This window comes from Antedon bifida, chromosome 11 (genome assembly GCF_963402885.1).
Source record: "Antedon bifida chromosome 11, ecAntBifi1.1, whole genome shotgun sequence".
In the NCBI taxonomy this organism is placed as follows: domain Eukaryota; kingdom Metazoa; phylum Echinodermata; class Crinoidea; order Comatulida; family Antedonidae; genus Antedon; species Antedon bifida.
In genome coordinates this window covers 7972344-7990919 of record NC_136236.1, presented here as the reverse complement: position 1 = coordinate 7990919, position 18576 = coordinate 7972344, and the positions used below count along the sequence as shown (strand labels likewise).

The window sequence follows — 18576 nt, the reverse complement described above, 5'->3', positions numbered from 1 at the left end:
ATATCAATGCAGTGTTTGCCTAGGGCTAAACACAGAGGAATGTACAATATTCCGTGTTTTTTAAATCAGTTTAATTTTAGGCAAAATATTTTCACTCAAAAGATACAAAGCAGTTTATTATTAATATTAACATATTGCCTGAAATTGTAATCATTATTTGTATGCATATACAATGTATACAAACAAAACAAACCTTTTTACCATAGTAGCAATTAAAATATAAAGTAAATATATGGCAAGGCATGCTTTTTGTTTTTTCATTCAGAAAGATTAATTATGTGATAAACATTTTTTTCTCAAAAATGTACTTTGTTGTCGTTTGCTTCAAAGTAACTGCGGCACACAATCGTTAGAAAACAGGAAAAAGAAAGGCCTAAATATAGATATATTATCCCCTGAAAAATAATTTTTGTAATTTTTTTTTTGAATATGCCATTTTAATGTCGCATAATAGTTATTGACTTCGACCAAAAATTGGATCGAAAAAAAATGTATTTACTTGAAAAAAAATTGAATTTAAAGCAAAAAATGGTCAAATTGGATTTTTGGTTGAATTTAACCATTTATCATGTTATTTTATAAGTGAAAACATTATTTTTTTGCGTTTTTTTTTCTACGGAAGTGATTCACTTTATTAAAACTACAAAATAACCTATTCAAAGTCTGATTTAATTAATCTTCATTTTAGATGTTTTTGGGGGACAATACATCTTTAAACCTGTTTAATCATCAATACATATAAAATGTAGGCCAATATTGGAAATTGACCAGAGTAGTAACGGTATACAGAGACGTAGGTTGGTTGCTGCCTGAGGATGTGCGAACATTGTAAATGCGGAACTAACTAACCTAAAATGGCACTTATACATTGATATATGAAGAAACGTAATTAATTATAAGTCTACAGTCCAATATGGTTGGGGTGGAGCTAAGAAAACATTGAAAGTATAGTTCAATAAATAGGATAACTGCGCACTACAAAGTTGTGGATGAGAGTTTGGTGTAATGGTTATGTATCCAGCCTCTCACAGTTGAGATCGCTGGTTCAAGTCCCGCTGAGGTTTTTTTAATTTCTTTTTTTTGTGGACTTTGATCTTTGACCTGACCCTTCAAATTTTTAACCACAAGTATACGATGAGTCATTGATCATTGTAGCTAAGTTTGGTGAGAATCGGATAAAAACTGTGACCTCTAGGCAGTAAAATAGTTTTTTGTTATTTGTGACCTTGACCTATGACATTTTCCTCTCAAAGTCGAACTCGTCCGAGCTTTTGGGGCATAGATCATTGTAGCCAAATTTGGCCAGATTCGGATGAAAACTGTGGCCTCCAGGCTGTTCACAGACAGACAGACACACACACAAACATACAAGGGTGAAATATAACCTCCTTGGCGGAGATAAATATATAAGTCTCAAGAACCAGCCCTACTGGAAGTTATGAAACTTTTTAAATATAGAGCTGCTAGGTGCCCGGAAAATGCACTTACATTGACATATGAAATGAAATTATAAGTGATCAGCCCACAATGGTTTGGGTGGAGCTAAGACAATTTTGAACAAGGCCATATAGATGGCTGCAGTCGCGTGCTCAAGTTAGTGTTTACCGACCGACCGACCGACCGACCGACCAAACTACTAACCGACCGAAATTGCTGAACATGTTTAAAAATGTTGAAATGTTTAAAAACATTTATATTTTTTTAATTTACACGTGCGTAGCAGTTTTGACGTGCTCGTATAACGTAATTTCGAGTTATAAAGTAAGTCAAGAAAACAGAAATCGGGCAAAAAGAGTGCAATAACATTTAACGCGCAGTGCGCAATTGCCTGAAACGTGCTCTTAAATTAATCGAAAATAAATTTTGAAAATTTTAAGCGCGCGTACGCATGCGTTACATGCGCTACGTACGTAATTGTATTGCCATATAGTGATTTATGCCCTGAAATTTATGAGTACCAAATTTTATTTAATTGTGATTCATGGTTGTGAAGATATGATTACAAACGTGATTTCACGGTTGCACGCGATTAAAAATATAGTTGCATGGGGACTTCGAAATATGAAAGTCTCCCAATCTCACTACGCCATTTGTAAGCGGTAAGTGGAAAACAAAAATATAGAATCTATGTTATTTCTTAATCACTTAAAGATGTATTGTCCCTTTGACTAATCCCAAAAAAATAAAAAATAAAAATTTTATTATAGAGTTATTAACTTTCACTAAAAATTAGTTGAAAAAAAAATCATTTAACTGAAATACAGACGTTTTTTGGTTCAAAAAATAACTTTGACTTCCAGTCACAGTTTTCGATCAAAACATATCTCATAATGCAACGCGTTTATTTGGCTACTCTGTATGCATAATCATAAAACGTCCTCGCGATCTGTGTGAAAAGACCTTCTCAACCGTGACGAGTTGTAAATAATCCTAATTAGCATCATGCATAATGCATACTCATGGTTTGAAATCTTTGTTTACTTTCGCTCATGACGATTTTCCAGACGAAATGTAATCAAATTAATTTACCTGTTAATTACGTAACCTTTTGGTTTTTCGACTTAAAGTGAATAACTTTAATACTACTTTGATATGACCAATTTAAATTTAGAATATTTTGACCTTCATTTTTTTGTGTTTCAAGGGACACTACATCTTTAAAGAAAACGCGGAGCGGACGGGCGGTTGAGCTGGAACCAGAAAAATAACATATTAATCAGAGCAAACAGGACACAAGACTGGAATTGTTTATCTTTCGTAGATAGAATCTGTTGTAAACTTCATTAGATTACTGTATGCCACTCCATGACTAAATGATAACATTAAGATTGTAATAATATTGTATACCTTCCTAAAGTTCAAATATTCCGCTGTGCAAACCCGAACAAGGAGAGTGCAACAGATATGGATATTTGGGGTAATCCTTCTGAAAGTGAAAGAATACACAATTGCTAACATGAAAACCCTTAGAGGTCAAATAGTAGGGCGACTGCATAAAGCTCTGTCTACACTATCAATCTAGTTTGACAAAAAAATAGTGGCGATGTGCCCACATAAGGTAGTGATGACATCATCGTGTCCATTAGTCTGGGTTCCAGACGGAGTTTTGTCTTAATATTAGTAAAAAGATAAATATTTTGGCACATATGGCGTTTCATACGTATACTACTTGATTTTGGATATTTTCAGACAAAAATCGCGGTCAAAATAAAAACAAACTAGAGGGTACTCGGAGAGTACAAACCTCCGCCTACTATAAAATTCCCCTACATAAAATGTCCCCGGAAAATATATATATATTAAAAAAAATTTTTTTTTATAGTTCTAAGTGTAATTAGGCTAACTGCACAATACAAAGTTGTGGATGAGAGTTTGGTATAATAGTTATGTATCCAGCCTCTCACAGTTGAGATCACTGGTTCAAGTCCCGCTGAGGCTTTTTTTTTATTATTATTTTTTTATTTCTTTTTTTTTTGTGGACCTTGATCTTTGACCCTGACCCTTCAAAATTTAACCACAATTATATGATGAGCCATTGATCATTGTGGCTAGGTTTGGTGAGAATCGGATTAAAACTGTGGTCTCTAGGCAGAGACCTTGACCTATAACCTTTTCCCCTCAATTTCGAACTCGTCTGAGCTTTTGGGACATAGATCATTCATGTGGCCAAATTTGGTGAGAATCGGATAAAAACTGTGGCCTCCCGGCTGTTCACAGACTCACACACACACAAACATACACGGGTGAAAATATAACCTCCTTGGCGGAGGTAATAAATAAAAAAAAGACAATGAATACAGACTTGGGGCAAGTCTACGTGTCCATATACATCATATTGTTTTATCACACAAAGTTTGATAGTGTAGACAGAGCTTAAGAAATAGAATGGATTATCTTGGTTGACGCGAGATGCTATTGAGATTTGTCATCTTCTCATCTTATTTCTTCTACTGCAATTTTATTGTGACGTCAAACATCATTGTTAAGGAATTGTATCGTGTTCCTGCATAATTACACTTATAGCAATTATACTCATTGTGTACAATAGGTATGCTACACATTAAAGCCAAATTATCAACACGATACGCAATTATATACTGTAGATTGTAGAAGGCCGTAGAATCATTTAGGCATAATTCGAGTTGTCAAAAATTAACTTATTTCGTCTGATTGTTTAACCGTACACGTCACATCTGTACTAAAGTCCGAACAATGTAAATACTGAAAGGTTTAAAATGATAACAGAACATGTGTTATGTGGGAGCTAGCTGTACCTTACGCGGCCAGTAACAACTCATTATTTTACTGATTCTTCCGTGTGGTCTTCACGACGTTCGGTAAGTTTTTGCATCTTGTGCTTTATATGTATGATTTATATGTATTCGGTGTAGAGTGTGTCTAAGACTGTGGACTTTGTTATAATACATAAAGGAAAGTAAACCAAGTCAAACATAGGCCTATCCTAATACACGCATAATCATCTTGTTTGATCAAGACACCATAAAAGGTCTGAAATAATATTAGCGATTGTGGCTGTTTGATTCTTGGTAACTCCACTAGATGACCTGTGCACCTTTATCGGCCTAAACGGTAAGTTTCTATAATGGTGGGCTAGCTTTTGGGCCGGCTGCTAAAATGTTTTATTTTTATTTACGGTATATAGTAGTAATCTTCCAATGTGTATCATTATTTAAAGGTATTTAAGTTTAAACACGTATTTCATTACCTGAAACGGTTAGTGAGCTACCAAGCAGGAATCGGTCCTCCTAAAGTACGCCTACACTCATGGCAAAATAATATGCTAATTTACACTTGACCTATTCTATTGACTTAAAACGGTGGCGGTTTATCTACAGATATTCTTACGAAATGCCACGCATTCACATAGGCATGTGAATTAAATGGCAGTGTTAATGTACCGCCTATGTGGGGAGACTGGGTGAGATTGAGGGGGCGATCTATCCACAATGTAGGTCCCAAAGTGAAGCACTAAGTTTAGGATGGAAGACGTAGGCCTAAATATATAGAGGAGACACACGTCTAACTTTTTTGGTGTGAACTCCTTCCGACGCCCGACGCCAGTGTATTATTACTATTAGGGAGGTTTCGCAACCTTACGAATACGATAACGAAAACGGATACGTTACACATTTGTGAAACTTTTGAGCTGATCCCCATTTCATATTCGTAAAGCGTTTTCGTGGTGACGAACATCATCAGTCATATTGTAACTACAAAACGAGTATAGTTTTTGATCTATTTTGCACATTTTGCATTTGAATCAGAAATTATTCATGATTATAATATAATTATAGATTTATTAAAAGTGATTTACTAAAGTGCCAGGTAAATTTGGATAAATAACAAGTCCTCACTCGCTTTGATGTTACACTAGGTACATGGGCTTTCAAGTCATATTTTGGACGGCGCCCTCAATATTTCGTTGCCATTCGAAACAGATTTTGAGTGGCTTACAAAAACGAATACGTGTGCGTGACGTATTCGTTTTCGTTATCGTATTCGTAGCGTTGCGAAACCTATCTAACACTGTAAATGTTTTACATAAAACTGTCATGTAGGACGTTTCTGTTAATGTAGTATTTACATAGTGGAGTTGTAGTCTGGATGCTCGCCTATCGATCCCATGATCTTTGGTTCAAATCAGCTAAGATTTTTCTAAAAAAACAAAACAAAAGAGAGTCTACGGCATGCTAACGTTGACGCGCAACAAGCAGGTTTGATTTCACCCAGGCGGGGGCAAACACAATTGGAAGGCCTTTTGCTTATGTTGCGTGAGTTGCGTTACGTAGCGTCGCTAGTGGGAACCAGGCTTTAGCAACAGTTCGCGTAATACATTTTGTATTACGTTTTGACTACGTGTGAATTAAGCTTTAAACTACTTAAACGTCGTTTTGATACATCCTAGTGGAAACCAAGGTTTGGATACCACGCATGCAGATTCAAAAGACAGTCGGGTTAAATTTGCTGATTCTTTTCTATATTTTTATTAGGAATTACACCCTCCCCCGCCCCTGCTTATTGTTTCCCGGTTCTACATACAGGCAGACGATGACAATGTGTCGTGTACATTTCTTATTAGGTCTATTGAACAGTAACGTAGTGCTAATTACTAAATCAACAATCCTCGGCATTATATCCATTGCCCTAAATGACTAGTACTGTAGCATATCGATCAATATTGCTTTTATTTTTTGAATAAGAATCTGCAGTATGTGCGCCCATTTCTTACTGTCGATACATTACTCATTTCTTCACTTCGTCTTCTTGGATTATTCTTTTCAGATACCAGGTAATAATGGCGCGAGGTGTGTTGGTTTATCGCTCAAAAGATACCATTTTTACGACATTACTATTCGTCTGTTTAGTGAGTCTCCTATGCCTGTTTTCATTACAAAGTAGCGTTCTAAGCGGCCACGAAGAAAACATCGGAAACAAAGGAAAGTCCTTGTCTTGGACATATGGGTAAGCTTACAACGTATTCATTTATTCATAAAGGTTTGGTGAATACACTGTAAAAATAGTTTCTAGATCTTAAACATCTATTTTGTACCCACTTTTTCACACGTTTATCTTTTAAACACGAGTTACATGTTTAGCGTGTTTAAACCTAAACGTGTTTATAGCTACATGTTGTTTTCCTCCACTTGTTTAGCAGTCAACATGTTTCTGTACGTGCTTAGCGTTGCAGGCATATGATTTTACTGTGGCGGAAAAAAGATCCACACATAAACACGTTTAAAACCTAAATGTGTCTTTACATTGCTCCACATTGCTCTACAACCATCAACACGTCACTGATGTGTTGAGTTGGATACAGACTACATGTTTACAATGTATTTAGAACCTGATCATGTTAATATCTAAACATTCTTCTAAGGCTAAATGTGTGGAAAAAGTGAGTAGGCCTACAAAATACATGTTTAAAATCTAAACACTATTTTTACAGTATAGATAATTACTAATTAATATTAATCAATAATTTCCCAAATCACTTACAAATAAACAAATACCCATTGATTTATACTTAGAAGTCAACCTTCGATCGTCCCTGCTTAATTAAGTATGGAAACACGCGAATGCGTATTAAATGCCAGGTGCGGGCAAACAATGTCTATTGATCATACATTCCAATAATTATCGATCTATAGTTTCCCCTATGTTTCATAATTTTTGGGATTTTATTTTTGTTACACCAGCTTGTTTAAAATAAGCACTTTTTTAATAGTGGGGGGATAGTTGAAATTACACAATAAAATCTGTATTCTTTTGTACACAAATGTTGTAAATGGAGAGGCATTTTAAAAAAAAACTATGAAAAATAAACTGTGTGGTAAAAAATGTTATCAGATGACTAAATATAGGTAATATAACTTGAATTGTACATTTCTAGTATTTTTATTCAACTTCAGAGTTTTATTTTCATGCTATAGCACAAATTATTCACTGTATATCCACCATCTTTTTTCACCTTCTATGGAGACACCAGACATGTTATAACATTAGGTTAAACTACCTAACTACTGAAAAAAGCTCTTCCTGGTTTTTATAGCAGAAATTTTCCAAATTTTGTATTTGACCTTTTTAAGGGAAATTCATGTTTTTACGTCTTGATTTTCTATTACAAATATTTTATTTTTGTACAATTAACCAGATATTATATTTAAAATTCATGCCTGTACCTCAGCTTTAAGCATTTAAAATTAATTACCTTCATTTCATTTTTGCTTGAGTTAGACGAATCTTCTTTTTTTCCAGAGATGATGTTTACGTGGACCACCATCCAGACACGTTATCTACACAAACGAGGAATAACGGTCGAGTCAACACGGTTATACCCAGGCCTACAGCAAAACGTGAATATTGCAACGAATCACGAAATATTGTATTTGTTAAAACTCATAAGACAGCCAGTACAACACTAGCATCGATTTTACAAAGATTCGGTTACACAAGAAATTTGCTATTTACACTTGGAAAACGTGGTCACGTGTTGTCGAGTACACACTTGTTCAATCGCAAAATGATACCGTCTCTTCCGCCAAACGTAAAGCTCTTCAATAAATCTCTAACCGGCTATAACCTACTCACTAATCACGTGAGATACAACCGGCCAGAAATGGATGCAGTCGTTCAAAATGCAAAGTATATTACGATTATTCGGGAACCTTCTGCGCATTTTGAGTCTTGCTTTGGATATTTTGAAATGGCGAAACGGTTAAAATTAACAAACTTTAGCAACCCGATTGAAATGTTCATGAAAACGCCAAGTAGGTTCTTGGCAAAGAAGTTCTATATGTGGCAGAGAGCCAAAAATGGTCAATTGTATGACTTAGGCCTGGATCACGAAAATCACGGCGACTTCTTTACAGTCAAGTACAAAATCAAACAATTAGATTCGGAATTCGATTTAATTTTATTGTCTGAATACTTTGACGAATCATTGATATTACTGAAAAAGTTAATGTGTTGGAGTTTTGATGATATTTTGTATATTTCGAACGGAATACGAAGTCATAGTCATCGTTACGTCATCAACGATCAACTGCGTACACGAATACGTAAGTGGAGCAGTGCTGACGTCATGATGTACAATCATTTCAACAAAACATTGTGGAGGAAAGTTAAAGAATATGGAGAGAGTTTCAATGCTGATCTTGCTGAATTTCGGCAAAGAGAACATCAGGCTATACAGAAATGTATTGACGAACAGCGGACGAATAAACGGGATAGAAGGGAGGAAAAGTTTGTTTTGAAAAGAAATATGACTGGGTCAGTTTTCTGTGAAAATTTACTAAGAGGCGATGTCCAATACACCGGCTTGATTAGACGTTTTATGCAGAAACAAGGCTTGCACCCGACGTCTCCTCCAGTCAAAGACAACGTGCCTAGAGAAAAGGCATCTCGAGGAACAAAATCTAAAAAGACTTCACCGAAAAACCAAAAAGTTGTAAATAAAACAGAAACAAAATCAAAAGTCAATAAAAAATCTTAGAATTTCCAGATCATATAAAAGCAGTTTTTTTATTTAATTTTCTAATAAGCAGCATCAGGTAAACTCTCGCACATCTTCCAGTTTGAATGAACAACATGAACTGTGTATGTAATTGAATACTTCGGCTAATTTAAACTGTTTACTATCGTTAATATATGCTATTTTGATTTATACACATGTTTTATTAGGGAAAACAAAACGATGCCCGTATGTCCGAAATCGATGAAAACTGAGGCTGTTTAATATTGCGTAATTTAAGATTATGTATGCAATTTAAACTGTGTTATCTTTATATCTATATTATTTTATTATATCTGAACGTTTACAGTTAAAGCAAAGCAAATACATCAGAGGAATGATAAATCATTGATTATACTTGAACAACAGCATGGATGAGTTTTAAATAATCATCCATGGTAATAATATGGTTTCCCACAGATCCAAATGATGGCTTAGGTTTGCCATGGGGTAAGGGCTAGCTCAACATACGTCAGGATTGTCATGGGGTAGGGCTAGCTCCACATACGTCAGGTTTGTCATGGGGTAGGGCTAGCTCCACATACGTCAGGATTGTCATGGGGTAGGGCTAGCTCCACATACGTCAGGTTTGTCATGGGGTAGGGCTAGCTCCACATACGTCAGGATTGTCATGGGGTAGGGCTAGCTCCACATACGTCAGGTTTGTCATGGGGTAAGGCTAGCTCCGCATACGTCAGGATTGTCATGGGGTAGGGCTAGCTCCACATACGTCAGGTTTGTCATGGGGTAGGGCTAGCTCCGCATACGTCAGGTTTTTCATGGGGTAAGTCTAGCTCCGCATACGTCAGGATTTATAGATAAACTGTTTGTTTGTAATGCATGCTTGATTTTTAGGACACTGTACAAAAGTCTGAACACCAACAAAATAAAATATTATAATTTCAGTTTATGTAATGGGACGTTTTGTAATGTTTGTATTTAATTTATAAAGTATACTATACTATCCCGGTCGCTGTTATTGATTCTCAAATTTCTAATGCAAAAATCGCGGATTGCTCATTCTTCAGATAATGATATTCCTTTGGTTACTATGATTTAAGTTAGACAAGTTGTAAAAATGTTATTCAATAATTATTGTAGTTTTAATTTTATGAAATTCCAGTTGTATTTCTTTTACTGTTAGATAATTTGTTAACGAATGGGCTCGGCCTTTTCTGTAAATCCCGGATGATACATAGAACGCCATAGTTAAGTATGGAACGCCATAGTTAAGTAAATAACAACCCTTTTAGAGAGTTATCTATAGGCCTAGAGACTAATAAAATATTTATACATTTGTTAAGTGTATTATTTCTACGGTAAAGTTGATAAGCTAAATTCGGTGTATTTTGATAACGGTCATGGTTGACTCCATTTTCTTAGCGTCTGGGCGGGCCAGACTAGTTTAGTGTGCGTACCGGGTACGGCACTTCTTCTTCACAAACGAGTCTGATTTAGCTGTACCGTTGTACATGCATACCGGTACCCATTTCTGTCAACTGAGTTGGGAGGAGCAAGTTGGATACAGATTCTTGCTCAAGAACCCGGCAACCCGATGACCGGATCGGAGCTTGGACCAAAAGTCCTCTAACCATTGCGCCACAAAATACAGTGCAATGGTCCAAATAATTTTATAAGGTTACAATAGAATCATTTATTTTTCACCGTTATTTGGGTATTATGAGTACCATTGAATGGACGAATATAAAACATTTGTGTTTATAAATCACCTACTTTTAACAAGAGGCCTAAACAATTCGATAAGGACAGTTACTGTACGTACTTTTGGATACGGAGTAGAGCAATCAACACACCGGGTGTGTTAACACAACAATCAACTACAGAAAGATTTTGAACAGCCTTGTGTCGAGAACATTATTATAACGAAATTCAACGGTCATAGCGATATTCAACGATGACATACAACAGTGTACGGTTGATGATGTAATTGTCTTGAAGTTGTTTGCATGTGACCGACAACTCTCCAATCAAATGACAAGAATCTACTAGGTGTGTTTTAATAATATTAAACGATATGATAAAGATACACTATCACTTATAACAAAGTTATCATTATTTCAAATATTGAGTCAGGCTGAAATCAAGATAATACGATATAAGGTTTTGTCAAATTTCCGGATTTTCTACATTTCCCTACCACAACACTCGTTCATTCACGAGGTCACATTTATCCCTAATAACTAATAACTATTGTGTACATTATGCATTAATTTTAATGATATGCAAGAAAAATTACCTCCGGAACGAGCAGAAAACTTGGTTACTTCATTATTTTAATCACTACAAATTTGTTTCGTATGACCAGCATGTAGCTGGCCGCACTCTTCAGGTGAAATATAAAACATATTTGACACAGTTATATCACAGGGCTTAATTGAAGTGAGTCATCAGGAAGTCGTATACAATAGCCTATTGTTTCAATTAGATAAATTATTTGGATCTGCAATTTAGTAAGAACTTTTTCCTATGTCTGCAAGTAGAAATTAACTCGTTCTTACGGTTCAGTGAGCATAGCTCTGGTTGACATATAATAATATACTTTTCATATATACATAAATTACATCTTTTGTTAATATTTGAGTAAGGTTTGCATTTCTTTATAATTTTCCATTAAATTGAGTAATTTGTTTTAGAGTCTTTAAGTGTCCATATATGTTTACTGAGTTCCGTTGCGTTTAACTGAACTAACTGAAAACCAGTTTAAAACCAGATACAGAAAACATACGTCTTCATTCCGGAACGAAAAACTAAGAAACACAACACAAGGGAGTAAACACAACGTAAGCGAGTTAACCAATCACACACGACAGTTGGAATAATACATCGCTTGTGATTGGACGCTAACGTTGCGCTCTGTGCATTGCGTCTCTCTAGTGGAACCAATCGTTAGTAATATACCAAACATGCAGTAATACTTTTTTTCACCAGACTATACATTGATACGGTACTCATAATCAATCAAAACATGATACAGCTAATAAAATTACAGACCGGAGTTGATGTAATTATATGTTTCTGTTGAGGGCCCCGTTGTGGACAGAAAACCCCTAGGCCTATATGAACAAATAATGTACATTACTCCCATGACGCTATAATATAATTGGATAGGTTCACCAACCCTATTAAAATTATATTATTACATTAAATAAAATAAAAACTAATATGGTATATTTATAACAATAAAGTTCACAAAAAATGATATGAAGTATATGAAATAAGTATTTAACTTTGTAAAGTTCTTTTTCTGTTTTTTTTTCTAAGGAAATAATTAGATGAGAATAAACGCGGTCACTTATAGTCGACCTACCACAATGTACACATCAAGGAAGAAATAATATCAAACTAACTTGATATCATACCGTTTGGCTATGCATCATAATCCGATATATTGTGGTACCAACAAAGTTAAACTAACGATAGAGGCCATGGGTCAATTATCATTAACTTCTTTTATAAATTTCCACTATGATAATATATATCTTATCAGCCAATCAAATCTTGAACCATGTTTCTGTTCACGTTAACACATTCGTTATATGCCTACAGTATTATCAATTAACACTTATTTAGCGCACATTTCTATGAAAAGCACACAATCAGCTACTGTCACAACATTGGTTGAATTAAAAAGTCTTTATTTACGGTTTTTAAATTATTAATTACATTATAGTTATCCGGCAAATTGTAACTGAAAATGAGCGGTCAACAAATGTCTTCGCATTACATCCGTTGCACTGCCAAACCGACTCTCTAGAAAAAGAAGCCTAAACTATCTTAAAAAGAAGTCAGATAATCATAGGGGGATTTTTCCAATGGGCTTCCTTTCGAGATTACTTTTTCAAACTAAGGAGAGGCTTCTTTTTAATGTGTTCTTTTTTTCGAAGTGGGATTCTTTACAAGGTCGGCTTCTTTTTTTAGAAATTCGTTTTCTTTCATATAAAGGAATTTCATCAGTGGGGATCAATATGTTAAACAAATAGTATTTGTTTTATATGGCCTATACAATATTTAAATAATAACTTTATCTTTATAATAATTACTGAAAAGCGAACATTAATTATAATAATAATCAGTATTTATCTATCAAATCATCTATATATAAATTATGGTTAATTCTGACATAGGCGAGCACAATGCAAAAACTTCGGTACAAATATCCGCCTTGGATACCTACCTTATCTATCTCAGATGTACCGCGAAACGTAGATTTGATAACATTAATGTGCAGTTCGACGCTATTTTTCCATATTTCTATCTTAGCAAGATATTATAAAGAGTTTTTTAACAACATTTATGATTTCAACAGTAGATTTTCTACTCAATTTCAATTCTTGGCGGTCAAGTTATTTCCGGGTTTATGATAAGTTCATCTTGCAGCAACTTGGTTTCAACTATTTTCTCTCTTTTATACACAAGGGAGCAGTTAAAATAATAGATTTGACCCTAAAGGTGACTGGGAACAGGCACTTTCCATCAATCAATACAGTGTCCCTTTGGAAGACGGAAGAAAAAAACAGATACTATAGTAGGACTGGAGCTTAAGTTGGCCATTAGTCATAGCCATTTTAGTTTTTTGTTTATTTTAGGAACGGATTGCGCGTGTGAAAGGTACAGTAGTGAAAAAATAAAAATTATACTGCAAATTAATAAAGATCAAATTAAATATACACCATAAAGAATCGGAATATATTGTGGGGAATAGTATTATAAAATTACATAGGGAGATTTGATCGAAGACATTAATCGAGTGAAATCCCGATAGCTGAGTTTTATTAAGTAAGCTGGCAGGAATAACTGTAGGCTATCTGTGTACGAGATGTCTGCCCATGTTGCAAGCCGTAATGTCTTCTTTCTTGGGCCGAAATGGCCCACTCTGTCACGGCAGTTAGTTTCAAAAGATGTTTAAATTAAATAATGTATTAATACTTATTAGAATGATATTTATTTGAATAAACGCCTCTCCAATAAAACATCACTTTGAATAATAATCAACACCCCATGCCCCCCCCCCCCCCGGCAACCCAACTATCTAATAAACGTCCATCCCATCCACATTTATAATAACACAATTATACTATTTGTAGTAGAATTCATCGCACTGTTATCTACAATTTACCAAGCATTTGTTCTTTTTTACCACTTTTCATATCTATTAGATAGAGGATTCCATTTGATTATAAATGTTACCATATTATTAAAACTAAACAATTTAACATATATCCCTCGAATAAGCCCCTCCCTCGAGTCAAATGAACTCCGCCTCCCCACCTCCGCCCTATAAGGGCCCTACCAAATAATAAAGACTATACTTTAAAATGTTATTAATCATCTAAGACACTGTGAAACAGAATAGTTTAGTTTTACAAATGTCAAGCATTTTCAATAATGGTAACCGACAGAAAACGTAAAAGAAGAACATTATCATTCCGAGAACCATCGTCTACACTTCCTAGAGGGGGAGCGAGCGAAGCGAGCTCACCCTCTAGTACATAAAACTAATACAATTCACAAAACTACATCGATAAATGAATATGTTATATTAATGAAATAAGCCAACATTAATTGAAATAAATACTACATTTTATCTACTAAATCTTACATAACACTAATACAATCCACCAAACTACATCGATAAATGTATAGGTTATATTAATGAAAAAGCCAACATCAATTGTAATAAATACTACATTTTATCTACTAAATCTTACATAACACTAATACAATCCACCAAACTACATCGATAAATGAATATGTTATATTAATGAAATAAGCCAACATCAATTGAAATAAATACTACATTTTATCTACTAAATCTTACATAAAACTAATACAATCCACCAAACTACATCGATAAATGAATATGTTATATTAATGAAATAAGCCAACATCAATTGAAATAAATACTACATTTTATCTACTAAATCTTACATAACACTAATACAATCCACCAAACAACATCGATAAATGTATAGGTTATATTAATGAAATAAGCCAACATCAATTGAAATAAATACTACATTTTATCTACTAAATCTTACATAACACTAATACAATTCACAAAACTACATCGATAAATATATAGATTATATTAATGAAATAAGCCAACATCAATTGAAATAAATACTACATTTTATCTACTAAATCTTACATAAAACTAATACAATCCACCAAACTACATCGATAAATGTATAGGTGTATAGGTTATAGTAATGAAATAAGCCAACATCAATTGAAATAAATACTACATTTTATCTACCAAATCTTACATAACACTAATACAATCCACCAAACTACATCGATAAATGAATATGTTATATTAATGAAATAAGCCAACATCAATTGAAATAAATACTACATTTTATCTATACTAAATCTTACAAAACACTAAATACAATCCACCAAACTACATCGATAAATGTATAGGTTATATTAATGAAATAAGCCAACATCAATTGAAATAAATACTACATTTTATCTACCAAATCTTACATAAAACAATACATTCGACCTTCTGTACATCATTAAATGTAAATGTTATATTAATGAAAAAGTAAACATATACACTGAAATAAAACAACATTATCAAATTGACTAAACTACACTGTACATCGATAAGTGACTATACCGTAAAACTTTGAAATAAGGCCCGTGGGCATCTTATTTTTTAGGGCTCTTAGCTGGGTGCCTCTTCGAGATGTACTTCTTGTCGAGATTACTTTTGAAAACTGAAGAGGGGGGCTCAATGAATGCTGTCAAATGCTACACTGTACAAGAATATTATTTTTAGACATTTCCTGCTAATACATATATTTGCCAAGGTAGCAGACAAGAAGAAGATACAATCAAAGTACCACTTCATCAGATAATTTTAATTATTACAAGGATTGTAAGGTCATTAATATCTTTATATGATAACACGATCATACATTTCTATTCCTTTTACATTAATGCAGTCTATCTTGAAAAAAACCCAATGGGCTTGATTTTGAGATGGGAATTTTTTCGAGATCACTTTTTCAAACCACAAAAAGGGCTTCTTTTCGAGATGGGCTTTTTTTCGAGATTTTTTTTTTTTCAAACTAAGGAGCGGCTTTTTTTCGAATTGGGCATCTTTTCGAGATGGGCTTCTTTTCGAGGTCGGCTTTTCTAAAAATAGATTTTACGGTATGTCATCAAAACGGACATAGTACCCCACATCAGCAATTCGTTTTTTCTAAAGGAGAAATACAATCATGTCGCTCCACTTCATCCGTATTAGGGACCGGGATGCTAAACAAATATTATTTGTTTAATATAGGCCTAACGTACGAAATGTTCACATTAATAATTTTATCTTAATGATTAGTGAAAAGCCAACATTAATTTTAATGATAAAAATACAGTAAATACTTTATCTACCAAACCTTACATAAATTCACAAAATCCACCAAACTATATCGATAATTGTATATGTTATAATTAATGAAAAAAACAACATCAATTGAAATAAAAACTAAATTTTATATACCAAATCTTACATAAATTGAATACAATCCACCAAATTACATCGATAAATGAATATATAGTAATGTAAAAGCCAACATAAATAATTAAAATAAAAACTAAGCCTACATTTTATCTACCAAATCTTACATACATAAACCTAATACAATCCACTAAACTACAGCGATAAATGTATATGTAATGTACTTTTTTACGTCTTTTATGGGATCGTCCCACTTTTATTTAATTTTCAATAAACACGTTCTCTATCAATTGTTTTGTAGTACAAAACATATTTTATAGCTTCCGGCGAAACACTTTTTACGTGTAACTCAGTGGGAACTTGGGCTTACTTATGTTTACATGTGCACATATAGGCAATTGTGAAAAGATAAGGGTTGACCGACGAGTTTATTGGTATAATAAACGTCGCTGCCCACACGTAAATTTCCTCAGGAATATCCCACCACCCCATTTCTGAACAGAAACTCATTAGGATTATCGGGAACCAGCAACAGAAATCGGTAAAGACAATGATTCCTAATTTCCGCGCCATTTTTAATTGCTCCTTTCGTTTTTGTCTTCTACAGACGGTGGCTCCTGACCTCTGAACTGAGAAGAAAATGGTGGCATAACTCACAGCGATGACGATAAAACCTATTCCATTAAACACAACAAATATGGCAACGGCGTACTCCCATCCTGGCCATCGGCTTCTGGTTAGCGGAAGGGCAAGACATACGCTTTGCTTTCCATAGAAATTGTCGCCAAAATACGGTATGTCGATGAGGTTTAGTTTGTGCACAACTGGTAGAAAACTAAGCACAAAGAAAACCAGCCAAGCGATTCCGATGAGAATTCTGCAGTATTTGCGATTGAGACGTCGGGTGCTAAATGGGTTTACGATGTTAACAGCGCGATCAACGCTCATAACCGTTAAAGTAAACACCGAACATTCACCCGAAAGAGTAGAAACAGCCCCGGAAAAGCTACACAAGAAGCTGTCCTTCCAATCCTTTGCAACTACCCAGTATCGTCCTCTGTAATAAACATCCGCACTTGCAATTGTTATTAAATAAATAGCCATTAACAGGTCGGACACGGCAAGGTTGGTGATCAGTGTGGTTTGAACTTTTTTCGCACTGCTGTTGATATTACCGGTGTTGTCATCCTTTTCATAACATCTTGAAATTATTACTACTAAATTTCCGATGACGGATGATATCCCAATAAGGAACATCAACACCCGTAAGACTTCTCTTTTGAGTAAGTCTTTGCATGAAGCAAAGACATCGGTCGGCTTGCAGATTTCAATGTCACCCACAAGACAGCATATGCGAGGAAAATCCGATTGCCTATTTTGGTGATGTATAAATAAAAACAGTATTATTTGTAATGTAAACGTGTATATATTGCATTATTACGAAATCTTATTCGTCCTCCTGAAAAGGGATTTTTGAATTGTTTTGTTGAATGTGCCATTTTGATATCACATGATAGTTATTCACTTTGACCATGGATCGAAAAAAAAATTATATAAAAAAACTGTAAAAAGAAAAGTCAGATTGGCGTTTATTTTGTCTGTTTTTACTACGGCAATGATAAACATTATTAAAACTAAAAAAATAGAAAATGAAAAGTCTGATTTTATTATTTGTTATTGTTTATGTTTGTTGGGTATACAATAATAAAAGTATAATACAATAATTATTATTATCGAATTCACTATGTCGAAATGTCTTACTATGTCGACATAGTAATTCGATAATACTTTCTTACCTGACTATACGTTGATTTTAAGTTACTTATAGATTTAAGTTACCTTATATTTTATGTGAAATTCAATTTCTTTAAGTTAATTTGATGGAACCAATATTAATATGTAAACTTCACACCGACTTGTAGGTTCATGTATGGTATATTATATTAATAAAACTATGTGAATACTTACAAGTAGTTTATGCTGATCAAGTTTTCAAAAGTACTATCTTTGTAATTTTTTAATCCGTTGCCTTCTATCCTCCTGCAAAAAAACATTTAAG

The 18576-nt window shown here is 34.1% G+C and overlaps 1 protein-coding gene across 1 annotated transcript; it reads left to right on the top strand.

Moving 5' to 3' along the window:
• The first annotated feature begins 4957 nt into the window (after nt 1-4957).
• LOC144856453 (galactosylceramide sulfotransferase-like) lies at nt 4958-9941 on the top strand. Its single transcript, XM_078714469.1, has 3 exons — nt 4958-4969; nt 6304-6483; nt 7777-9941. Exons 2-3 carry the CDS (start codon nt 6317-6319, stop codon nt 9011-9013), a joined length of 1404 nt encoding a protein of 467 aa, XP_078570595.1. The 5' UTR covers nt 4958-4969; nt 6304-6316; the 3' UTR covers nt 9014-9941.
• The last annotated feature ends 8635 nt before the right edge of the window (nt 9942-18576 follow it).

What these genes read in the sequence shown, in the direction of transcription:
- LOC144856453 (XM_078714469.1), top strand. Translation starts at nt 6,317, where the DNA reads ATGGCGCGAGGTGTGTTGGTTTATCGCTCAAAAGATACCATTTTTACG. An exon ending in TCCTTGTCTTGGACATATGG is followed by an intron (nt 6,484 to 7,776) that starts GTAAGCTTACAA and finishes CTTTTTTTCCAG; the next exon opens with AGATGATGTTTACGTGGACC.